Source organism: Saimiri boliviensis, chromosome Y, assembly GCF_048565385.1.
Source record: "Saimiri boliviensis isolate mSaiBol1 chromosome Y, mSaiBol1.pri, whole genome shotgun sequence".
Taxonomy (NCBI): Eukaryota; Metazoa; Chordata; class Mammalia; order Primates; family Cebidae; genus Saimiri; species Saimiri boliviensis.
Window position 1 is genome coordinate 5,445,001 of NC_133471.1, and position 26,781 is coordinate 5,471,781.

Genomic DNA, 26,781 nt, shown 5'->3' on the forward strand with positions numbered 1-26,781 from the left:
TTTTAAGGCCAGACTAATTGAGAAGTCAAATGTTACATTTTACTATTTCCACTTCATTCATTTTCCCTTACCTGTTGCTGTGGTTTTGAATGCCCTCTCCAAATTTTACATAGACAGTCCCTGGTCATTGTGATAGCTATGGGAGGTAGGACATTTGAGAGGTAATTAGTCATGAGGATACACCTTGACAACGGCATTGTTGACTTTATCTGGAGAGCATGTTAGTTATTTTGTGAATGGACTTTGGATCAAAGGATGAATTCGGTCTTGATTTTCTCTTCATCACATGTCCTTCACTTTATGTTGATTTCCTGTCATAGAAAGAAAGCCTCACCAGATGCAGCCCTTTGGAATTTCCAGCCTTCAAAAACATGAGCAGAATAAGTATTTTTCCAAATAACTCCGTCAGTAACATTGGGCTATTGCAGCAGAAAATTGCCTAAAAGACTATTATTTCTTTCTCTGTAGATAACTGAATGACCTTACCAAGGGATATGGCAAAGTTATTGCCAAATAATCAAAAGCACACACACACACACACACACACACACACACACACACACACACACACACACCACGTATAAAATATACTATACTGTATATGTATATATCTTATATACATTAGCCATACAAATATGTATATCCGTTAAATATATATTTTAAATGAAATAAAATGCAACATGATTTCAATCTTAACCATATGTTTAGAAATAAATAAAAAGCAACCGTAAGGGTAAACATGTAATTTTATTGTTCAACAAGATGATTGCAGAATTTTTGCATTTTTTCCAAGGAAAATCTTAGTCTCTATGATTGTGCATTATATGGTACTCTTTTAGTGTCACTCTAATATCAGTTGTAATTGGGGTTGTATTTTCCCAGTGAAGATAGTTGAAAAGAGTTGGCTTGAAAGGAGAGTCAGCAGATATATCAGCTATCATGGGCCCTAGCAACCACAGGTTGCCTGCTAGTAGCAGGTTAGGATAAGGAGCCACATTTACTGACACCTCAGGATATCTACCTGGAAAAGTTGATGGTTTCACTATCAACCCCAAAAGACTATTTTGTGAGGAAGATATGATTTGGTATTGAGAAGTCATGGTTGTAATGCAATTAAAAGTGTGGTCATTTTCTTATATGTAGGTGCTATGAGATTGCATATGAATACTGGTCAACTGATTTAAAATAGCATTTTGATTTGTTGCAATGCGTTCTGTTGGTCCAAATGATGTTGAAGATGGAATAGAAGGAAATCCACTTCTGGTTGTGTCAGGCAAACTGGCAATTCTTTGGCTGACAGAAGGTTTTCTTATCAGAGGCATATTTAAATTTGTAGAGGTTGAAAATGATCCTTCTCCACTAGTTTCAGCAACTAATCTAGAATTATGATTATCTGTGTCAGCCCTTGCTCTAAAGTGCTTCTTGTTGAAACCTTCAGTGAATAAAGTAGACACAAGAGAAGCATTTCTAATCCCAATTCTTCTTTTCATTTTTGCTAAAAGTTGAGGATAGCCACGTTTGAAATTTGGGTTACAATAGACTTTTAACTAAAAGCAAAAGAGAAAGTAATTCAGTGTCATTTTAAACCAAGAGAAAAGTGGCAATAGCACATATAACACAAAAACTCAGATTTCTGTCTTATCACACAAAGTTAATGTCATCAAATGATGCATGAACATTGTTTATTCTTTCCAGGAATGTGCCTTTTGGGGAGAAAGTGCACTCAAATTGTTAAGCCCTCAAGTAAAAATGTGTTACAGAATAATAGTATCATTTCATTATTGGCTTTGGAAAATTTATTTGGAGTTTATTGGTAAGATTCAGAGTTCTTACAAAATTTCTTGAAACCTGGAAAGTTTAATGCTGAAGCTGCCCTCAGTGATTGTAAAAATTTAAACAATTTTTACTTCGATATTTATGTATTTACAAAATCTAGACTTACTGCATGTATCAACATATTTACTGATGTACAAAATAAAATTACCTACATACTCTACATAAAGTGGCCACTGAAATATTTTAAACACCTTGCTTACAATGGGGACTTCTTTTTCTTCTTCCAGAAATTCTGCTAGAAAAGCAGTTCTTTGAAAATTCTGTTGAATTTTACTGAATCCATAAAGGTTGAACTGTCGAACTGAGCTTTTTTATACTCTCAGCTTTAAATATTCTGTAAGGATCTTTTCTTTCCAGAATTTCTTTCTTGAAAATTTCTTCATGAATCACTATGCAAGTTCCATCCTCATCCCTTGAAGTGGACTTGAACTGGTCAGTTTCAACTATGTTCCAAAGTTTTCTGGGAAAAGCCTGAGAAATAAAATCATTACCCTTATCTAGCTCAGAGACACAAACTGTGTAACCTGGACTTTTTATCAAGGATCCTTGTGACAAAACCTGAAAAGCATTTTCTTCAATTATTGACCTTAAGTCAGAGTCTTCAGAGAATATGTCTTCACCCAACAGAAACCTAGTGGAAGCTTCTGAACCAATCGATTTAACTTTAGGAGAAACATCTTGAGTTTCTGAAGAAATATCTGCCATCTCAAATAAATATTTTCTCACCTAATCCTCCAGCCTGCATGGTTTTCAAAACTGCAGTTTGGAAACCTGCTGCAGTAGGCCTAAGCAGGTAAAGTAATCTAGACCACTACAATGGTTCTCAATTTGAGTAGCTATGACATCACAAGAGGTCTTTGGTCTCCTAGCAACACACATGAAATTTTACCAAGAAGATTTTCTTCTCAGCCCGAGAATATGAATACAGCAAAACTAAAACATAGACTGATTACTTACACAGCATAATCTGCAAGAATCTCATCCCAGCAACATCTTTTAAACATGTAATTAAATAAATAATATTCTCAGTACCTGAAATACATGGAATTTTCTCACTGACACATACACTCTCACTAAATTGGTTCCAGGGGACACAGGGTCTAGTAATTGGGCAGTAGAGATAAATAAAGATTATTAAAGCTCTGTCAGTTTGGCATATTGAATTGAAAACTGATGCACTACATGGCGAAAAGCAATGCCCATAGATATTATCAGTATTTTTCTAGTTGTCAGGGGCTAGGAAATAGAATTAGTTCTTTAGGAGATACAGGGATTTCTGTTGATGGATACAAATATTTAGGAACAAAAGAGAAAAGATTATTGTACAACATCATAAATACATTAAATTCCGTTGAATCGTACACTCTAATAACTTTATATTATTTAAAACTTACCTTCAAATGTTAAGATGAAAACAAATGTAACTAAAATATCTGATTAGATTTCAGAATAAAAATTAAGTTATATACATATCCATTCAAAACATTTTATGTATATTTTTAAGATTAATATTGATTTTGTTTGCTATGTTCATAAATATCTGACAAATGTTAATGATATACAATATTTTAAAGCAGGCGATCTTGGAAGGAGATGTCAAAGAATGGAAGATTAAAAAAAAAAAAAAAAAAAAGCAAAAGCCAAGTTTTTTAAGTTAAGTAAATTTTTATATGTATCCAAGCAGAATTTTTAATTATTTTTTATTTTGCTCAAATGACCTAATGTCAATTAAAAATTATTTTTTAAGAAATCATCTGTGTGATGTAACATAACTGTCTAAGAAAACAGGATTTGAATTTGTAATGTAATCTTAACATAATTAAAATATTTATTGAATTTTTATACATTCATGGTATAAATAATTTCTGTATGATCATGCTTTAAAAGTGATATATTAAAATTTTAATCATTTGCATTGGCAAGTTTTGAATATGTGTGGAAGAAAGAAACAATAATTTTTATGTTTCTCACAACGTAAGAGGCAGTTCTCTCATAATTGAAAGAGATGTTATTGTCAGAAGTTTGTCTTGGTTTAATGTAGTTTAGGTTTTGTGGGTAATTTTGTATAGTTTTATTTCAGAAATTTTTATATATAACACAATGTAATAAAAATGTCCACATCAGTAAAGTCCTTCTCAAGATAAAACAGAGGTGGTTCATCAATTTTTACAATCTTTTTGTTTTGAAAAATGGACAATTAAAATATTTTTTAATGTTTTGCTTTTCTGGGAAATGTTTATGTTGCACTGCCTGAAGTACAGGCTTCTTCTGTGATGGGAGGGAAGGAATGATTACTGACAGCACCAAAAGGTGGAACAATGGTGTGGGAAAAAAAAAAAAAAAAAAAAAAAAAAAAAAAAAGGAGTTAATGGTAGAATCAGAAAAAGAAACCACATTAAATGTAGGACAATCTGCATCAAATGGTGGCTGAGAATTTTGGGAAGATAAGACAAGTGACAGTGTAGAGAGGAACAATGCCTTGATGTTTTCAGTGGGAGACAAAGCTGTTACCTGTCTCCAAACTTCAAGCCTACATTTAGTCATAAAGAGGCAAGAAAATAAGCAATTTTATGTAAAAAACATGAATGTAAAATGGGCTTAATCCACTATCTTGTGTAAAATTGTAAGATGTCTGACCTCTTTTCTGGTAGCCTTTGACACACATTATGTTCCTGTTAAATGTGTATATATAATTTCACAACAAATTTGTTTTCATTTTCTCTCATCTTTTTGAAGAGGATCCACGTGTTGGGAGTAGATTTTGGTTTTGATTCTATTTTTCCAAGGAGAAAGCTGAGGGTATCTGAGGAAAGACCATAGAGAATCGGCCAGCCTAGTGGCTCATGTCTGTAATCCACATTTTTAAAACAAGCATTTTGAGAAACACAGGGTGCATTTTCTGGATGTTATCTTGCCCTGTGACCTTGCGTCTGGTCATCAAGAGAAGAAGACATTCCTGGGAACTTTGCTGAGAATGTGGGGAGGAGAGATAAGGTAGGTTTTTCAGGGAGTTAGTTAATTTCAAACAGAGACTGGGGTGAGGTTTTATATCTAACACAACACAGTAAACTATATTTTATTATGCAGCAAATACAGACTACTGTTGTTACTATTAAATTTCACATTTAATATGTGGATTTTATTAAACCATTAATAGGAAACAACACCATTGCTTTAAACATTTACTACCACTTAGAAGTTAATATTTGGTAAAGGTTACTTGGTGCTTCTATGAGCTTACAAGCTTATTTAGTAGATCTCTTTTATGCCTGTTTGGTTTTTGAAGCTGGATCTCAGGGTGGATGGCTTAGCTATGTTGCAGAACATTTTAAGAGACCACCTGCGAATGGCTTTGTGTTTTTTATGGACAGCAGGGTGGTGTGTGAGCTTATGGTAAGCCTATAGCACCGAGTTGATTCCTTTAGCACTAGGTTGAGAATTTCTATCCTGACACAAGGATGAACTCTTTGCGACTGTGTCTGTCTTAAGAGTTGTCCCTCCTCTGTGGAGTCTCACTTGCTTTTGTCTAACCAGTCACGTACCTGGGACCAGCCAGGGTGACAGCTTAGAATTTGGAAGGTTCTCACAGGCTGATATGCAGAGTGCTCAGGTTCTAAGAATGGCTGTTATTCACCTGTAAGATACCATTATTATTATTATTATTATTATTATTATTATTATCATCATCTTATTATTATTAATTATTATTTCTGATAAGCGTCCTGCTTAACAAATATGGTATTAATGTAATTTTCTGGGCTACTAGCATATTATTTGCTTAGTTTAAGTTTATTTTATCTCATTTGACAATGATTAAGTTCCATTAGATAATTAAGCTGCATAAGCCCATAGTTAGCCCTGTTGTTTTAGTCCTGTTATTAGTCCTGTTATTTTGAGGCAGTGCTACATCCTCTTGGGGCACAGGTTGATACTTAGTTAATGTCATCAATTGATTGGTGGTTATTGCTTCTGTAGTTGATTGAATATCACCAATTAAGAGAGGCAAGTGACAAGATAGTATTAAACAACCTTTCAATATAATTACTACTGCCCCCTGAGTGTTTTACCCTTCACCTCCCAAATATACAAACCATCCTTCAAAGAGTGAGTATACTGATTACTCTTTCCAAGTTTGTACTGGGACATGAGCTAGTTTTTGAATCCTGGTGGTAATTTCCATGACTGTTTGTCCATTATTATTAATGTCCAGATGGCCATTTGATAAGCTAAAATGTCCACATACCCCCCCTTTTTGGAGCTAAAAGATAATCCAATGTTAGTCTCTTTTGGAAAATGGCATTTCTCATCTGTGTGGCTTGTACCACTAGCAAATCAGAAACTCTGGAAGCTTCAGTGGTTGTGACTTTTAGAAACTTCTGCAGCCTGATGATGCCATTTATTGTATCGATTAAAGGACTATATCCCCATGACCCAATTTGCACCCAAATAGCTCAGCCATAATAATTAATTATTCTTTCTAGAGGACAGTCTGTATTTTTTCACTTTTCTATTTATACATTTATTATAATTACACCAGCTTATTGTATTATTAGCCCAATGTAGGATTTGCTTCGTTGAGGGTATAGGACAGGTTAAGCATTATTTACAAATGGATCAAGAGATGACAATGAGCCATGGCATATAGAATTGGCACCCCAGTGTAATAGTAGTGCTGTTCTTTCTATATGGGTTGTTGGAGAAAGGTTTTACAGACCTGGAGGCTATAACTTCAGAAATTGCTAATTTTCCATGTAAGAACTTCTGCCATTTTTTTTTTTTTTTTTTTTTTTTTTTTTTTAATGCACTTCATTATCCTGAGTAAACCAAGTCCTCTTATTTGGAAACTCACTTGACTTCTATTTAAGCAAGTGCTCTGGGAGGAGAGACATAACACAAGCTGCTTTTCTAACTATTGTGCTGGAAAGTGGGGTATTTATCACTGCACACTTAGCCGCTGCATCTGATTTCCAGGCAGGGTTCCACCTTTTTGATGGCCTTGCCAATGTTTAACAACTATTTTCTTAGGCTTTTATACCACATCAAAAAGTTGTAGAATTTCTTCTGTGTACTTTACTCTTGTTCCTTGAGCAGTTATGAGTCCTTTCTTCTTGTGTATGCTCCTGTGTACATGTAGCATAGCAAAGGCATATTTTGAGTTAGTATGTATCATGGCCCCTTTACCGTTTACTAACAGCAATGGCTGCATTGGTAAGCTTTGAGCCACTAGCACTGAATCTAGAGTTACAACTGCATATCCTGCCCATTTGACTCTTTCTGTTACAAAGCTGCTACCAGCAGTAAAGTACTTAACATCTGGATTTTGGAGGGGCTAATCTGTAAGGTCCCGTCGGCCTGAGAATACTTTACAGACTGTTTCTAAACAGTTATATAAGTGAGACTCTTGCTCCAAAGGGAGCAGTGTAGTAGATTTGAGACTGTTTACAATTTCTAAGTTGATGTACAATTTTTTTACACAAAAGTCCCTGGTATCGAGTTATTCTAGAATTTGACAGCTAGTGGTGACCTACTTAATCCATTAGTGTTAAATCATAGCGTGATACCCTTACAGCGACCTCCTACCCAGATAACATTTATTAGCTTCCAGCATGGGCATGGCTGTAGTGGCAAGAGCCTTGAATCAGGGTGGCCTTTTTTGGAGCCACTGAGTTCAGTTACTTGGATAGGTAGGATATTGAGTAATGCCATTATCCCAACATTGGGTTAAAAATCTAATGGCCATTTTCCTCCACTCATGAACATACAGAAGAAAAAAGTTAGTTATGTCTGGCAGTCCTAAAGCAGGTGCCTCAACTAGAAACTTGTTTATCACATTAAATGTTTTCTGTTGTTAAGGGCCCCAGATGAAGGGATCTTTTCTCCTTGACCCCTTTGTGGCTTCATATAATAGTTTTGCCATTAGCAGGAAATTTGGAATTCTATGTCAGAACACTGCTGTCCCTAAGAACTCTCTGACTTGTTGCTGTGAAGTTGTGGTTAGATCCTTGTATACACTACTTAACATGTTCCATCAGAGGCTTTTGAAAAACTCCACATATGTGAATACTGTGCAGCAAATCTGGCCTTTTCTCTACATAGCTTTTACTCTATCTTCCACAGAAAGTGGAGACAGTTTTTTAATGGCAATCTTCTATAGTGGGTGCTGCTGGGAGAAAGTAATTTGCATACTGGAGAAAGGCTCAGTCTTTATTTGGTGGGGTGTAAGCATTAAGGTCTGATGGTAGGACCTCACTAAAAATCATGAAGGAGTTGTTGAACACTTTGGTAATCCTGGTCCAACTATGCTGGGGATTTCCCCTTTGAAGCACAAAGATATGCCAACTGACTGGCATGAGACAAAGGCAGGATAAAGCATTCTTTGAGTCTAAAACAGTGAACCATACTGCCTTGGAGGGAATTAGGGGGAGCAAGATGTATGGGTTTGGAAAAGTAATAGAAAGTAAGTTACTTCATAACAAATCCATATCTTAAAGTTTTCTTTGAGTGATTTTTTTTTGTTTCAATCTGTCTAAAGATTAATTTTTAGCAAGGAAGCTAATAAATCTAAAATTTATTTATGTAAGTATTCTTTTTCCTAATTTTCAAAAAGCAAAGTACAGACAGAGAATACCAATTTTACTTTCAAGAGAATTCAACTTTAGAGGTTATGGTGGCTCAAATTTGTAATTCCAGGGCTTTGGAAGGCCAAAGTGAGCAGATCACCTGATGTCAGGAGTTTGAGACCAGCCTGGCACACATGGTGAAACTTGATCTTTATCAAAAATGCAAATATTAGCTGGGCAGGGTGGCAAGATTCTGTAATCCCTGCTACTCAGAAGGTTGACGCAGGAGAATCACTTGAATCTTGGAGGTGGAGTTTATGTTGAGCTGAGATCTTGCCTCTGCACTTTAGCCTGGGTGTCAGAGTGAGACTCTATCTCAAAACAAACAAAAAAATTCAGACTTGATTTGGAATCCTGTCAACCTTGTTGGAAAGCAAGGTTTCATCCTTTTTAACTAAATATTCTAGCTGTATAAATACTGACACCATCAATTTCTAATAAACTGCATTTCCATATATTCCTAACATTCCTTATGTGATTTATGGTATTTAGTATCTAGAGCTTTAACACCTCTCAGTTCCTTATCTAGAAAACAAAACAAAATAAAACTGGTGTTCTGCTCCAATTCCTGGGCTGGAGTTCAGTGCTGTGATCTCAACTTACTTGAAACTTCACCCCTTGGGCTCAAGGGTTTCTCCTACCTCAGTCTCCTGAGTAGTAGGCACACATAACCAACTTTGGATAAGTTTTTGCACTGTTTGTAGAGATGATGTTTGCCATTATACTCATATTGGTCTTGAATATTTGTGTTTAAATGATATGTTCACCTTGGCCTCTCAAAGTGCTGAAACTACAGGCATGAGCCACCATGTCTGGCCTCATTAGCTAAACTTTGGTAAGTTTTTCAGAAAGAAAACAAAAATTTAATGTGCATTCAGCATTAAAATCCCTATGGCTTTTAGTGGTGGCAGTCATAATGTTTTAGTTCATAAGGAATTCTGTCTCAGAATTAGCAAGCTCATGTGAACTCCTAATCACCTAGGTCATCATTCCATTTAAGTTTGCACAGTGCAAGAATTTACTACTTATCACATGATAAGAATCAAACTGGAAACTGGATCTAAAAATGTACACAGATATAAACCTAATCTCTATTGTCCTCAAAATGTGGTAAGGGAGAAACAATCACAATCAAATATAATAATTTCACAACTGAGTTAATAAAGATTGCATTCAGGAATGAGACATAAATGAGTCATTAAGTGGTGTCAGGAAAGAAATCTCAGAGGTGACATCCAAGGTGTGACTTGAAGGAGAGTATAGCTTAGTCTGAGAGAGAGGACAATTGAAAATTTCATTGAGAAAATACATGCATGCTGCTTTATATGAGGATGACAATCCTTTCAAAGCCTTCATATACTCTCAGTTAAATAGAAATCTAGTCAGTCAGCCATCTTGAAGATGAAGTTATTAGTCGATAAACAATTCTACGATCTCAAAGATCTGTGCTTTCAACACTCATTTTTATACTCGATGTAAGCCAAATTCCCAGAAATGCTATACAAGAGGGTGTCCTTATCATGAAACAACTAGGTTTTATTGAGAATCCACAAGGTACAGTGGACACTTGAGAGGAAAGCCTTCCTACTTGTAACATATGACAGCAGCAGTTCTGGATGTATGTAACTAAACTGCTGTGAATCCATTCTGGTCTAAGACATATTCTTGGAATAAGAAAGTGATTTTGTAAAGGAATAAATATAATCCAACTTGCTGACATGGACTCCCTGCCACTCCTCATCCTGCACAAAATTGACTTTTGTGCAATTACTTTACCATTGACTAGGTAAAATGGCCACATGGATGATCCTTGTGACCCTAGTGACTCCTTTACCCCAGGGACCTTGACCTTTGCTCATTTTCATGACTCTGCCCCATGGCAGTACCATGCATTTGGTTTTCAGTTTCCACCTGAAACCTAATCCGGCAACTCTGTACTGTTGGGCAATCCTTATTCTTCTACCTGAAAAACTCTCCACATGTAGTCTTTGATAATTGAGACTGCCATTCAACCCTCACTTTCTCCCTAGGTTGGCAGCTACTTTCCCTCTACTCTGCTACCCAAGACAGCCCCAGAATTATCAATGAAGTAGCTGCCTTTATAAAATCAAATAAAGTGGGCTCACAAAGCTGCAATATTTAAACATCTTCATTTTTCCACACTCATGGAAGGGTCCAAAGGGAAGAGACACTTATAATTTATTCCCAGAGCTAGAACAGTAAACTCACCTACAAACACATGGCTTGGTTTCTCTCAATTCCAGGATCCCCTAACTGCATCTGGCCCCTCAATCCAGGTTATTATGCCTCTCTGTCTTAAGGAGATATTCTTTCCTTACACACCAGACCTACTTTTTCCCTCCAAGCTGCTCCCTTCTAATCTTCCTGACAAAATGGAGGTTTTTTAGGGTATGGTTCTTATAACCCAAACATGACTGTTTACATCTGCAATTCTTGCCTTTCCACTAAGCTCGGAGAATGCAAGTCTGTGTATCCTTTTCAAAGCCCATCCCTCTATTTGCACTCCTGGTCCACGTATGTCTTGCTCTTCTAGTGACATGTTTCATTACTTGTGCCACTTAATTCCCGAATCTTATGCCAAAGTAGTAGTAGCTGTAGAACATAGCCAACCAGGAAACTATTTATAAATACCACCTCGTGGTGCTTTTTACTTTTACCAAAGATACCTTTTTCCTGAAGATTAAAGTCTGCCAATTTTGCTTGACAGGCTTTCTCAAAGTTGTTCTAAAATAGCTAATTTCTTCCCACATTTTGCTTTCGCTTTCATTTTAAATTTTGTTATCTCAGGATCTTTACAACACTTCAACTGCAAATCGATCATGCACACATACAAACACACAAAAATATTCCAACTATTTTACTACAAGAAAAGTAACAAATTATTTTCCTACAGCAAGGCTCAACATTAATGCTCTCCACAGATACGTTATATTTACTTGATTTTTAGTTTTATATATTTCACTGTATTTGTAGGACCCACTCAAATCACATAAACAAATGTTATCAGAAATAAAAGTATTATGTGCAATGGTAGAATATCCCAACATTTATTAAAAGTTTTAGATGTTTTTTGATATGTTAAATATTAACTTTAGAAGAAGGTTGGTTTTGGTAGCTCATGCCTGTAATCCGAGCACTTTGGGAGGATAGTTGGGCAGTTCACAGCATCCGAATTTAGAGACTGTTAGGAACTCCTGGTCAAACACGGTCTCGACTGAAAAATATATAAAAGAGCCAGGTGTGGTGGCACATGCCTGTAATCCCAGATACTCAGGTGTGTGAGGTAAGAGAATCACTTGAACCTGAGAAGTGAGGTTGCAGTGAGCTGAGATCATGCCATGGACCTCTAGCCTGGGTGACAGAGCTAGACTCTGTCTTAAGAAAAAAAAAAAAAAAAAAAAAAAAGGAAAGAAAAACAAGACTTTACAAGACAAACAAAAACATTACTCTTGTGATCAGTAACAAAATTAAGTTTACCAGTTTACATATGAATGCCTGACTTTGCTTCTTTGTTTCTCTCTTACATTCAAGTAGCTTTACTTCTAAAGACTCACACTTGATACGCTGAGGGTTAGCATCTTAAAATTGATCATTAGTAAGCCGAAGCTTCTCAGCTATTAAAAAATAAGCTGTCAAGTTAAGAATGGAAGCATTGTCAAGTGTGTGCTATGGCCAGCAAAATGTTAAAAACAAAAGCAAAAGTAAAAGGGACACTCAGAGACAGAAAGAGTTAAACTGCTGACCTTGAAGACAACAGAGCACAGAGGTTTGTGGGAGCAGTTGGCTCAAGCAGCTCAGACAGTAAACACGGTGTAAGAATAAACTGATGAGTGAAAGCTTGCAGTAAAACCACAAATGTAATCAAAGAGTAACAGAGAGAGAGAGAGAGAGAGAGAGAGCACAAATGAGAGAGACTTAAGAGAGAGACCCAGTGTGACTGGCAATAAAATATTTAGGTGAAATTGCAAGAGAATGTGAGAGCAAAGATGCTACTAAACTCATACAAGTGGCCAGTAATGTGTTTTACAATCAGGATGAAGAGGCTAAGAGAAAGGCAAGGCATAACTCACAAGACAAGATGGGGAGACAACCTGGGTTAACAAGACAGTGAGAAAGAGGTATGTGTAAAACAGCATCTAAAACCTGGCTGGAGAAAGATCAATGTAGGGTTGATAAAAAGAAAAAGGCATTAGAAGAATAACTGTCCCAAAATAGCATTGTCTAAAGATTAGGTGTACCCATGTAGCCAATGGTTTTATCTCCATGAAATATGTAGGCCAAGAGCAGCAGCAGCAGCAAAAGCAGCAACAGTAGCAGCAGCAGCAGCAGCAGCCAGTCAGAAAGTCTCAAATAATCAAGATACAAACTTACTTGGTCTGGCTGGGGTGGGAAGATATGAAGACTGACACAGGCCAAGCTCAATTTCTCTATGCCCAAAGTAGTCTATCATAAGCATTAAGGTGATCCATAACAACAACAAAGAATTTTATGGTAGATACAGGGACTGAGCATTAGGTGGTAACAAAACTGGTAGGGCCGCTGTTCAAAGCTTATGCTACTATCATTGAGGCTATGGGAATATCAAACTGAAAGACCATTTTTGCCAATCAAAAAGATGTGTCATTGGAAGATGTGAGGTGCAGCACAAAATGTTATATCTTCCCAGCTGCCTTGTTCCTCTAGGGAGGAGGTACCTGCTTCAAAAACTACAAGTATAAACTTCTTTTAAGCCTGAAGGAGGAATAACTTTAGATTTTAAGCAACCAAAGGCTATGGTATTAGTACTCACCTTTCCACAAGCTGATAACTGGTGATTATCTGCTAGGGATGTGGATGGTCCTGGAAAGCAAACTTGGAGGCCAATGAAGAAAGTCACACTGTCAGAATTAATTAGTAAATTTCCAGAGCTATGGGCTGAAGATAATCCACCCAAGCTAGCCATAAAGTATGCACAGCAGGTAGGAGGACTAAAAGTGGGAGCCATTATGCCACACCACTGGAGGCAGTTTTAGGCTTAGAAAAGCATTTAGAACATTTAGAAAAGCAAGACATTTTTGTGCTATGCTGGTCATTCTGGAAAACTCCACTCTTATCCATCAATAAATTACTGCCTAGTAATAAATTGTACCACACCTGTAATGATTATAGACCAGTGCAGAAACCAAAGCTGTAAACCAAGCAACAGTAACTTACTTTCTGTTACTTTCCCAAACCCATACATCTTGCTCCCCCTAATTCCCTCCAAGGCAGTATGGTTCACTGTTTTAGACTCAAAGAATGCTTTATCCTGCCTTTGTCTCATGCCAGTCAGTTGGCATATCTTTGTGCTTCAAAGGGGAAATCCCCAGCATAGTTGGACCAGGATTACCAAAGTGTTCAACAACTCCTTCATGATTTTTAGTGAGGTCCTACCATCAGACCTTAATGCTTACACCCCACCAAATAAAGACTGAGCCTTTCTCCAGTATGCAAATTACTTTCTCCCAGCGGCACCCACTATAGAAGATTGCCATTAAAAAACTGTCTTCACTTTCTGTGGAAGATAGAGTAAAAGCTATGTAGAGAAAAGGCCAGATTTGCTGCACAGTATTCACATATGTGGAGTTTTTCAAAAGCCTCTGATGGAACATGTTAAGTAGTGTATACAAGGATCTAACCACAACTTCACAGCAACAAGTCAGAGAGTTCTTAGGGACAGCAGTGTTCTGACATAGAATTCCAAATTTCCTGCTAATGGCAAAACTATTATATGAAGCCACAAAGGGGTCAAGGAGAAAAGATCCCTTCATCTGGGGCCCTTAACAACAGAAAACATTTAATGTGATAAACAAGTTTCTAGTTGAGGCACCTGCTTTAGGACTGCCAGACATAACTAACTTTTTTCTTCTGTATGTTCATGAGTGGAGGAAAATGGCCATTAGATTTTTAACCCAATGTTGGGATAATGGCATTACTCAATATCCTACCTATCCAAGTAACTGAACTCAGTGGCTCCAAAAAAGGCCACCCTGATTCAAGGCTCTTGCCACTACAGCCATGCCCATGCTGGAAGCTAATAAATGTTATCTGGGTAGGAGGTCGCTGTAAGGGTATCACGCTATGATTTAACACTAATGGATTAAGTAGGTCACCACTAGCTGTCAAATTCTAGAATAACTCGATACCAGGGACTTTTGTGTAAAAAAATTGTACATCAACTTAGAAATTGTAAACAGTCTCAAATCTACTACACTGCTCCCTTTGGAGCAAGAGTCTCACTTATGTAACTGTTTAGAAACAGTCTATAAAGTATTCTCAGGTCGAAGGGACCTTAGAGATTAGACCCTTCAAAATCCAGATGTTAAGTACTTTACTGCTGGTAGCAGCTTTGTAACAGAAAGAGTCAAATGGGCAGGATATGCAGTTGTAACTCTAGATTCAGTGCTAGTGGCTCAAAGCTTACCAATGCAGCCATTGCTGTTAGTAAACGGTAAAGGGGCCATGATACATACTAACTCAAAATATGCCTTTGCTATGCTACATGTACACAGGAGCATACACAAGAAGAAAGGACTCATAACTGCTCAAGGAACAAGAGTAAAGTACACAGAAGAAATTCTACAACTTTTTGATGTGGTATAAAAGCCTAAGAAAATAGCTGTTAAACATTGTCAAGGCCATCAAAAAGGTGGAACCCTGCCTGGAAATCAGATGCAGCGGCTAAGTGTGCAGTGATAAATACCCCACTTTCCAGCACAATAGTTAGAAAAGCAGCTTGTGTTATGTCTCTCCTCCCAGAGCACTTGCTTAAATAGAAGTCAAGTGAGTTTCCAAATAAGAGGACTTGGTTTACTCAGGACAATGAAGTGCATTAAAAAAAAAAAAAAAAAAAAAAAAAAAAAAGGCAGAAGTTCTTACAAGTTCTTACATGGAAGATTAGCAATTTCTGAAGTTATAGCCTTCAGGTCTGTAAAACCTTTCTCAAAGCAACCCATATAGAAAGAGCAGCACTACTAATACTACTGGGGTGCCAATTCTATATGCCATGGCTCATTGTCATCTCTTGATCCATTTGTAAATAATGCTTAACCTGTCCTATACCCTCAACGAAGCAAATCCCACATTGGGCTAATAATACAATAAGCTGGTGTAATTATAATAAATGTATAAATAGAAAAGTGAAAAAACACAGACTGTCCTCTAGAAAGAATAATTAATTATTATGGCTGAGCTATTTGGGTGCAAATTGGGTCATGGGGATATAGTCCTTTAATCAATACAATAAATGGCATCATCAGGCTGCAGAAGTTTCTAAAAGTCACAACCACTGAAGCTTCCAGAGTTTCTGATTTGCTAGTGGTACAAGCCACACAGATGAGAAATGCCATTTTCCAAAAGAGACTAACATTGGATTATCTTTTAGCTCCAAAAAGGGGGGTATGTGGACATTTTAGCTTATCAAATGGCCATCTGGACATTAATAATAATGGACAAACAGTCATGGAAATTACCACCAGGATTCAAAAACTAGCTCATGTCCCAGTACAAACTTGGAAAGAGTAATCAGTATACTCACTCTTTGAAGGATGGTTTGTATATTTGGGAGGTGAAGGGTAAAACACTCAGGGGGCAGTAGTAATTATATTGAAAGGTTGTTTAATACTATCTTGTCACTTGCCTCTCTTAATTGGTGATATTCAATCAATTACAGAAGCAATAACTACCAGTCAATTGATGACATTAACTAAGTATCAACCTGTGCCCCAAGAGGATGTAGCACTGCCTCAAAATAATAGGACAAATAACAAGACTAAAACAACAGGGTTAACTATAGGCTTATGTAGCATAATCATCTAATGGAACTTAATCATTGTCAAATGATGAGATAAAATAAACTTAAACTAAGCAAATAATATGCTAGTAGACCAGAAAACTACATTAGTACCACATTTTTTAAACACGAAGCTTATCAGAAATAATAATTAATAATAATAAGATAATAATAATAATAGTGGTATCTTACAGGTGAATAACAGCCATTCCTAGAACCTCAGCACTCTGCATATCAACCTGTGAGAACCTTCCAAATTCATACCTTATTGTTCTGCCACACTTTCAGGAAATGCCTAGGCAATCAGGACTGAGGTGGACCTCCAGCAGTCCTACAGCAGAGACACCTGACTGTTAGAAGGAAAAAAAAAAAAAAAAAGAAATAACTTCAATATCAACAATAAGAGCATCCACTCAGAGACACTATCTGAAAGTCACCAACTACAAGGACCACAGGTAGATACATACACAAAGATGGAAAGAAACCAGTGTGAAAAGATAAAAACACCCTAAACCAGAGTGCCCTTCCTCATCTGCAGGATGATCACTCATCACCAGCAAAAGAAGAAAGCTGGATGGAGAATGTCTGTGACAAATTGACAGAAACAGACTTGAGATGGTGGTTAATAAGGAACTTGTATAAGCTAAAAGGGCATGTTCTAACTCAATACAAAGAAACTAACAATCTTGAATAATGGTTAGACTAAAGGCTTATGAGAATAAACAGCTTAGAGAATAATATAAATGACTTAATGGAGCTGAAAAACACAATAAGAGAACTTTGTGAAGCATCCTCAAGTTTAAATAGCTGAATAGAATAAGCAGAAAGAAGGATATCAGAGATAGAAGATCAACTCAATAAAATAAAATGAGAAGAGAAGATCAGAGAAAAAAGAGTGAAAAGATATGAATAAATCCTCCAAGAGATATGGGGTTATGTGAAAAAAATTAATTCACTTTTGATAGGTGTGCATTAATGTGATGGAGAGAATTAATCCAAGCTGAAAAACATTCTTCAGTATATTATCCAGGAGGACTTCCCCAAGACAGTAAGGCAGGCCAACATTCAAATACAGAAAATACAGAGAACGTCACAAAGATATTCCACAAGAAGAAAAACAGAAAGGCACGTAATCATCAGATTCACCACGTTGACATGAAGAAAAAAGAAAAATCTAAGGGCAGACAGAGAGAAAAGTCAGGTAACCCACAAAGGGAAGCAATCACACTCACAACAGGTCCAACCTAACAGACATCAACAGACCTATCCACCCCAAATCCACAGAATATCCATTCTTTTCTACACCACATTGCACCTCCTCTAAAATTAATCACATAACTGGAAGTAAATTACTTCTCAGCAATGCAAAAGAATGGAATTTATGACAAACCATCTTTCAGACCACAGTACAATCAAATTAGTACTAAAATTTAAGAAACTAACTCAGAACCACACAACTTCATGAAAAGTGAACAACTAGCTCCTAAATGTTGACTGGATAAACAATGAAATAAAGGCAGAAATAAGGATGTTCTTTGAAACCAATGAGAAAATAATACACAATGTCTCAGATTCTCTGGGACACATTTAAGTAGTGTCTAAACAGAAATGTACAAAATAAATGTCCAGATGAGAAGCAAGAAAAGATCTAAAATCGAAACCCCATTATCAAAATTGAAAGAACTACAGTAACAAGATAAAAGAGAGAGAGAGAGAGAGAGATAGAGAGAGAGAGAGAGAGAGAGAAAGAAAGAAAAACTACAAAAAAGTAGAAGACTAGAAATAACCATGATCACAGCAGAACTGAAGGAGATAGTGATACAAAAAACCCTTCCAAAAATCAATACATACAGGAGGTGGTTTATTGAGAAGATCAACAAAATAGTAAGACAGCTGGCTGGATTAACAAGAGAGAAAAGAGAGAAGAATCAAATAGATGCAATAAAAATTTGTAAAGAGAATATCACCACTGATTCCACAAAAATATAAACCACCCATCAGAGATTACTACAAACTCAATGCACATAAACAACTAAGCATGAAAAAATGCATAAGTTTCTGGACACTTGCATCCTACCCAGCCTAAACCAGGAAGTAGTTGAAACCCTGTATATACCAGTAACAACCGCTGATATTGAGGCAGTAATTAATAGCCTACTAACCAAGAAAAGCCCAGGTTCAGATGAGTTCACAACAGAATTCGTCCAGATGTATAAAGATAATCTGGTACCACTTCCTCTGAAACTCTTCCAAACAATACAAAAAAGGGGAATCCTTCCCAGATTTTTTATGAGACCAATGTCATCCCGATAGCAAAACCCTTCAGGGAATGAACAACAACAAAAAATTTTTAGAGTAATATACACAATGAACAGACATAAAAATCTTCAATAAATACTGGCAAACTGATTACAACAGCACATCAAAAAGCTTATCCATCATGATCAAGTAGGCTTCATCCTGGGGATGCAAGGCTGGTTCAATCTACACAAGTCTATAAATGTATTTCACCACATAAACAGAACCAAAGATAAAAACCACATGCTTATCTCAACAGATGCAGAGAAGGCCTTTGAGAAAATTCAACAGCTGTTTATGCTAAAAATTCACAATAAACTAGATATCTATGGAATGTGTGTCAAAATAATGAAAGTTACTTGCTACAAACCCACAGCCAGTACCATACTGAATGGGGAAAAACTGGAAGCATTACCTTTAAAATCTGGCACTAGACAAGAATGCCTTCTCTCACTACTCCTATTCAATACATTATTAAAAATTCTAGCTACAGCGGTCAGGCAAGAAAATAAAATAAAGCGTATTCAATTAGGAAAGGAGGAAGTAAATTGTCTTTATTTGCAGAAGACACGATTGTATGATTTGAAGATCCCATCTTCTCGCCCCAAACTCATCTTAAACTGATAAGCAAATTCGGCAAAGACTCAGGATGCAAAATCAATATGCAGAATGCACAAGCATTCCTATATACCAATAACAGACTAAAAGAAAGCCAAATCAAGATCTATCTTCCATTCACAATTGCTACAAAGAAAATAAAATACCTAGTAATGCAACCAACAAAGGATATAAAGGACTTCATCAGTGAGGTCTATGAACCACTGCTCAAGAAAATAAGAGAGACAACAAGTAGATAAAAAAAAAATTCCATGCTCAGAGTTAGATAAAAATTAAAATTGTGAAAATGGCTGTACTGCCAATAGTAATTTGTAGATTCAATGCAATCCCAATCAAGATACCTATCACCCTCTTCACAGAACTGGAACAACTACCTTAAACCTTATATGGAACCAAAAGAGAGCCCACATAGCCAAGACAATTCTAAGCAAAAAGAACAAAGCTGGAAGAATCAGGTTACTTGACTACAAATTATACTACAAGGCTACAGTAATCAGAACAGCATAGTACTCGTGGCAAAACAGAGATATAGACAAATGGAACACAACAGAGTCCTCAGAGGCAAGACCGCAAATCTACAATCATCTGATCTTTGACAAATCTGACAAATCAAGCAAATTGGGAAAGGATTTTCTGTTTAAGAAATGTAGTTGAGAAAACTGGCTAGCCATTTGAAGAAAGCAAAATCCAGACTCATTCCTGACACCTGACACAAAAATTCACTCCAGATGGACTAAAACCTTAAATGAAAGACCTAATGTCATAACAGCCCTAGAGGAAAAACTAGGCAAAACCATTCAGGATATAGGCAAGGACTTCATGACTAAAACACCAAAAGCATTGGCAATAAAATCCAAAATAGACAAATTGGTTCCAATTAAACTTCAGAGCTTCTATACAAACAAAGAAACAACAGTTAGAGTAACCTGGCACCCAACATAATGAAAAAAAAAAATGTTTCAATCTACACATCTAACAAAGAGCTGCTATCCAGAATCTATAAAGAACAAAAACAGATTTATAAGAAAAAAAATTAAAAAGGAATTTGAAAGTGCACAAAGGACATAAATAGAAATTTTCAAAAGAAGACATATATGAAGCCAACAAACATATGAAAAAATGCTCATACTTACTGGTCATTTGAAAAACACATATGAAAAATACGTCGAGATACAATATCATACCAATTAGAATGGTGATCATTCAAAACTGTGAAGACAACAGTTGCTGAAGATAATGTGGAGAAATAATAACACTTTTACAGTGTTAATGGTAGTGTAAATTAGTTCAACCATTTTAGAAGACGTGTGACAATTCCTTAGAATGTAGAAATAGAAAATCCATTTCACCCAGGCATCCAATTACTGGGTATATATTGAAAGGATAATAAATTATTTTGTTATAAAGACACAAGCACATACACACGTATGTTTATTGTGGCACTGTTCACAATTGCAAAATTGTTTATTGTTCTTTGTATGTACATGGACAAATCTGGAAACCATCATTCTCAGCAAACTGACACAAGAACAGAAAATCGAACACCACATGTTCTCACTCAAAGGTGGGTATTGTACGTTGAGAAGACATGGACACAGGGAGGGGAGAATTATATACGGGGATCTGTTGCTGGGGGAAGTAGGGGAGAGAGAACAGTGGGTAGGAAGGTTCGGAGGGTGGAATAACATGCATGGAGAGAAATGCCAGATATAGGCAACAGGGGAATGGATGCAACAAACCACCTTGCCATATGTGTGCCTAAGCAACAAACCTGCATGGTCTGCACATGTACCCCCAAACCTAAAGTACAATTAAATATATATAGATAATTGTACTTTAAGTATAAATAAATATACATATTTATGTCTATATTACTTTATATATGTACTTTAAATATATACAAGATGTAAATATTATGTATAATACATATATTTATGTATATATAAAGAAAAAAGGAAACAGGCTTAGCAGCTAATAAGTAGGAATCTGTAAAGAAAGATGAAGACAATTCATTACATATATATATATATATATACACACATATACGTATACACACATACACATACATTTATACATATACATATATGTATTTATTCATACTTAAAGTACAATTATATATATATTTAATTTTATTTTAGGTTTTGAGGTACATTTGAGGTATATACATATATACACACGCATACACACACATATGTATTTAATGTGATTGGAATATTGAAATATTATTCTTTTTTCTATCTATTTGCTTACTTCCTCTCTTCAGAAATTAGGACCAAAAAAACTTCTCATTTCATCTTTGGAAAAATTATGACACTGAATTTATTTAGCACTGCATGAAAACGACATCAGGTTTCACTTTTCTGATCCACTTTCTCATTCATATTCTCCTCCAGAGTATTCACTCTCCTTGCTGTGGGCAGAGGGAGACAAGAAGAGAACTGTGGCAGCTTTGAGTTTTTTCCAGTGATGAGCCGACAGCCCAGGCCTTTTCTTCTGAGACTAAAGAATTTAATCCTCAAATCTCAAAGAAATTTTCTCAAGTAAAGCCACCTCTTAGTGCCTCCCAAACATTGGAGAAACATCATCCCCAAAACACATCCAAATATCTGTTAGAAATGTATTGATTTTAGTCACGGTACTCAGGAACTTATAAAATTTTTGAAAGGGGCAATTCATTTTAACAGGTTTAATTTTACTGATTCCAGAATAAATCTATTTTGGAAAACACTCAGTGAGACTTGATCTAGAGCCTCTTTATCCTGGGTAGTTTCCTCAAAGCTAAGCATAAAATAGTGAACCAAAGGCTGATGATCAGTCCATTACCCAGGACTGCAGCAGAGAAAAGCTGCAACAGATGAGTAGGGGTCTTGACCACAGGAGAGAGTTTCTGACAGGGAGCCATTTGTCACAGACCTGAGCAAGGAAATATGAATAGTATGCTAGGACAAGGAAAATGAATAAAGTGAGTTGGTGTTCTGCCTCTGAGATAACATGTAGACTATGATACTGGCTTTAAAAATCATTAAGCCCTACCCCAAAAGCTAAAATGCAATTAAAAATAATTATTAAGCCCATAGTGAGTAGTACTGTTGTCATTGGCCTGAAGTTTGGTGTCTGTGATCTGAGGTGCCCAGTGGACATACTTCCCTTATTTCCACTTGTGTCCAGAGAAGTTTCTGTGTACTACCATGCAGGTACAAACTAGACACCAGAGCAGAAAACTACTGTGCTTTTTCTCATTATTTTTTAATACGGCGTGATTAAACAACAATTTTATTTTGAGATTACTATTTCATATAAGAAAGTGATCTCATTTAGGAGAAACTCTGTTTTCCTCTTTTAGCAAAAAGGAAGTTGTATTTCTTTCTGCAGAAATTATCAACTGACTCCTCTGGTGTTTCAATTTTATGAGAATTATTGAGAAGATATAAGGATGATTAGAGATTAAAAACAACCGTTTTGCTTCTCTTCCACTTGTAAAGGTAACTCAGTCCCTTTTGACCTTAGGGGACTCAGTCACTTTTACAAGTGGAAGAGAAGCAACTTTAAGAAAAGACACAGCAAAAAGTTTCAGAGTACACTTTTAAGCCTATGAATTTTTCTGCTGATTAGCATAGCTTAGATTAAAGACAAAATAGGTTATGGGTCATAGCTGGAGGAGAAATTTCAGCTTACTGGTTTCTGACATTGAGGTTTAATTAAATTTTTGACATGTCAAAACCTGGGTCGACATGCAGAAAGAACAGACAATTTATTAAATTATGTGTCTTCCCTGGAAGAAATAGAAGTGGAAGAAACAAAGATGTGTAGGTTTTCTTGAAGCAGGTACAAGGCATTGTGCAAGTAAGGTTCTGGAGTGACTACTTATCACTTTCAGCATAAGGAGGAGGTGGAAATTCAGTTTGGTCTCAAATACCATATAAATAAAATAAATAATGACAAAGCATCTTTACCTTATTGTTTTTATTATAATATTTTAAGTTCTGGTGTACATGTGCAAGTTTGTTACATAAGCATACATGTGCCATGGTGGTTTGCTGTATCCATCACTTTGTCATTTAAATTAGATATTTTTTCTATTGATATATATCTCCTGGCCCCCCAAACCACCTGCTATTCTATCCCTAGCTCCCTCATCCCACAACAGGCCCTGGTGTGTGATGTTCTTCCCGAGTTCACATGTTTTCATTGTTCAAAACCCACTTATGAGTAAGAACATATGGCATTTGGTTTTCTGTTCTTGTAGCACTTTGCTGAGAATGATGGTTTCCAGCTTTATCCATGTCCCAGCAAAAGAAATTAATTCATTCTTTTTAATAGCTGCATAGCATTCCATGGTGTATATGTGTATCATTTCCTCTATCCAGTCTATTGTTGATGGACGTTTGGGTTGGTTTTAAGTTTTTGCTATTGTGAACAGTGCTGCTATAAGCATCATGGAATTCTATGCAGCAGTAAAGAACAATGAGATCATGTTCTTTGTACAGAAATGAATGGACCTGGAAACCATCATTTTCAGCAAACTGACACAAGAATAAAAAGTCAAACACCGCATGTATTCACTCATAGGCAGGTGTTGAACAATGAGAACACATGGACACTGGGAGAGGAGCATCACACACTGGGGTTTATAGAGTGGAAACAGGGGAGGGGGAACAGGAGTAAGGAGTAGGGGAGGAATAACATGGGGAGAAATGCCAGATATAGGTGACTGCAGGAAGGCAGCGAGCCGCACTGTCATGTGTGTACCTATGCAACAATCTTACATGTTCCTCATATGTACACAAAAACCTGAAATGCAATAAAAAAGGAAAAAATAATAGTATAATGTATAATTCTTTGTATATATACCCAGTAATGGGATTCCTGGGTCAAATGATATTTGTAGTTCTAGATTCTTAAAAAAAAATCACCATGATTTCTTCCACATTGATGGAATTAATTTATACTCTAGCCGGTAGTGTAAAGCATTCTTATTTCTTCACATCCTCTCCAGCAGGTGCTGTCTCTAGATTTTTTTAATGATTGCCATTCTAACTGTCCTAAATGGTATGTAAATGTGGTTTTGATTTGCATTTCTCAAATAACCACTGATAATGAGCTTTTGTTTGTATGTTTGTTAGCTACATAAATGTCTTCTTTTGAGAAGTGTCTCTTCATATCCTTCACCTATTTTTTGATTTTGCTTTTTGTAAAATTGTCATAGTCCCTTGTAGATTCTGGATATTAGCCCTTTGTCATATAAGTAGATTGCAATTTTTTCCCATTCTGTTGGTTGCTGGTTCACTCTTATGAGAATTTCTTCTACTGTGAAAAATCTCTTACATTTTATTAGATCCTATTTATCGATTTTGACTTTTGTCGTCATTGCTTTTGGTGTTTCATGAAGTTCTCACCCATGCCTATGTCCCGAATGGTACTGCCTAGGTTTGGTTCTAAGTTTTTTTTGATGTTAGGTCTTACCTTTCAATCTTTAATGCATCTTGAGTTAATTTCTATATAAGGTGTGAGAAGAAGATCCCATTTCAGCTTTCTGCATATGACTATCCAGTTTTCTCAACACCATTTATTAAATAGTGAACCCTTTCCCCATTGCTTATTTTTGTCAGGTTTGTCAATGATCATATGTTTGTACATGTGTGGCATTACTTCTGAGACCGCTGTTCTTTTCTGTTGGTTTTTATATATATATATGTTTTGGTACCAGAACTATGCTGTTTTGATTACCGTAGGCTTGTAGTATTGTTTGAAGCCAAGTAGTTTGATACCTGCAGGTTTTTAATCCTTTTTTTTCCCCTTAGGATTGTCTTGACATCTTTCTTGGGGTCCCCTTATGAAGTTTAAGATGTATTTATTAATTTAATTTAATTATTATTATTATTATTATTAATTTTTTTTTTTTGATTCCGTGAAGAAAGTCACTGGTAGCATGATGGGAATAGCATTGAATCTATAATTTACTTTGGGCTGGATAACCGTTTTGAAGATGTTGATTATTCCTAACCATGAGCATGCAATTTTTTGTTTTCTTTTGTTTTGTTTTTTAATCTCTTTGTGTCCACTCTTATTTCCTTCAACAGTGGTTTGTAGTTCTTCTTGAAGAGATCTTTCACATCCCTTGTTAGTTGTATTCCTAGGCATTTTATTCTCTTTGTAGCAATGGTTAATGTGAGTTTACTCATGATTTGGCTCTCTGTCTCTATACATGTATAGAAATGTTTGTGGTTTTTGTACATTGATTTTGTATCCTGTGACTTCCTAGAAGTTGCTTGTCACCTTAAGGAAATTTTGGACTGAGATGATGGGGTCTTCTATATACTGTTATTTCATCCGCAAATAGTGGTAATTTGATTTTCTTTTTTTTTCTATTTAAATAGACTTTATTTCCTTTTCTTGACTGATTGCCCTTGCCAGAACTTTCAATACCATGTTGCATAGGAGTATTGAAAGAGGACATTTTGTTTTGTGCTGACTTACAAAGAGAATATTTCCAGATTTTGCCCATTCAGTATGATATCTGCTGTGGGCTTGTCATAAATGCCTCTTATTATTTAGAGATATGTACCTAGTTTACTGAAAGCTACTAGCATAAAGGACTGCTGAATTTTGTCAAAGGCCTTCTCTGACTCTACTGAGATAATGATATGGCTTTTTGTCTTTGGTTCTATTTATGTGATGGATTATGTATATTTATTTACATATATGTAACCAGAATCACATCCCAGAGATGAAGCCTATTTGATTGTGATAAGTAAATTTTTGATGTGCTGTTGGATTTGGTTTTCCAGTCTTTTATTGGGAATTTTCACGTCAACGTTCATCATGAATATTGGCCTGCATTTTTGTTTTTGTTGTGCCTGTGCCAGGTTTTGGTGTCAGAATGATGTTTGCCTCATAAAATGAGTTAGAAAGGATTCCTTCTTTTTGTATTATTTGAAATAGTTTCAGAATGAATGGTACCAGCTCCTCTTTGCAGCTCCATTAGAATTTGACTTTGAATTCATTGAATCCTGCACTTTTTTCTTTTTGATTTGTAGGCTATTAATTGCTGCTTGAACTCCAGGCCTCATGACTGGTTGATTGAAGATTTCAACTTCTTCCTGGTTTAGTCTTTGGTAAATGTAAATGTTGAATAATTTATCCATTTTGTTTCCAGAATTTGATTTTGTTTGTTTGCTTGTTTGTTTGTTGTTTGATTTTGTTTTTTGTTTTTGCATAGAGGTGTTCAAAGTGTACTCTGATGGTAGTTTGGATTACCGTAGAATCAGTGGTGATATTCTCTTTATAATTTTTTATGACATCTGTTTATTCTCCCTTTTCATCTTCATTATTATGGCTAGCAGTCTATTTAGTTAATGTTTTCAAAAAATTCATCTCCTGGAATCATTCATTTTTTTGAAGTGTTTTTTGTTTTGTTTTGTTTTGGTTTGGTTTGGTTTGGTTTGGTTTGGTTTGGTTTTGTTGTTAGTTATGCTGTGTTCTTAATTATTTCTTGTTTTCTGATAGTTTTTGAATTAGTTTTTTCTTCCTCCTCTAGTTCTTTAATTGTAACATTAAGGTGTCAAATTTAGGTATTCT

At 35.9% G+C, this 26,781-nt stretch overlaps 1 protein-coding gene across 1 annotated transcript; it reads right to left on the reverse strand.

The window, feature by feature from the left end:
* Positions 1-1,133: 1,133 nt before the first annotated feature.
* On the reverse strand, positions 1,134-2,541 carry LOC141583016 (heat shock transcription factor, Y-linked-like). The gene is given in 3 exon segments (XM_074392444.1): positions 1,134-1,547; positions 2,028-2,147; positions 2,149-2,541. Coding segments are annotated over 3 exon segments (927 nt in total).
* Between the last annotated feature and the right edge of the window lie 24,240 nt (positions 2,542-26,781).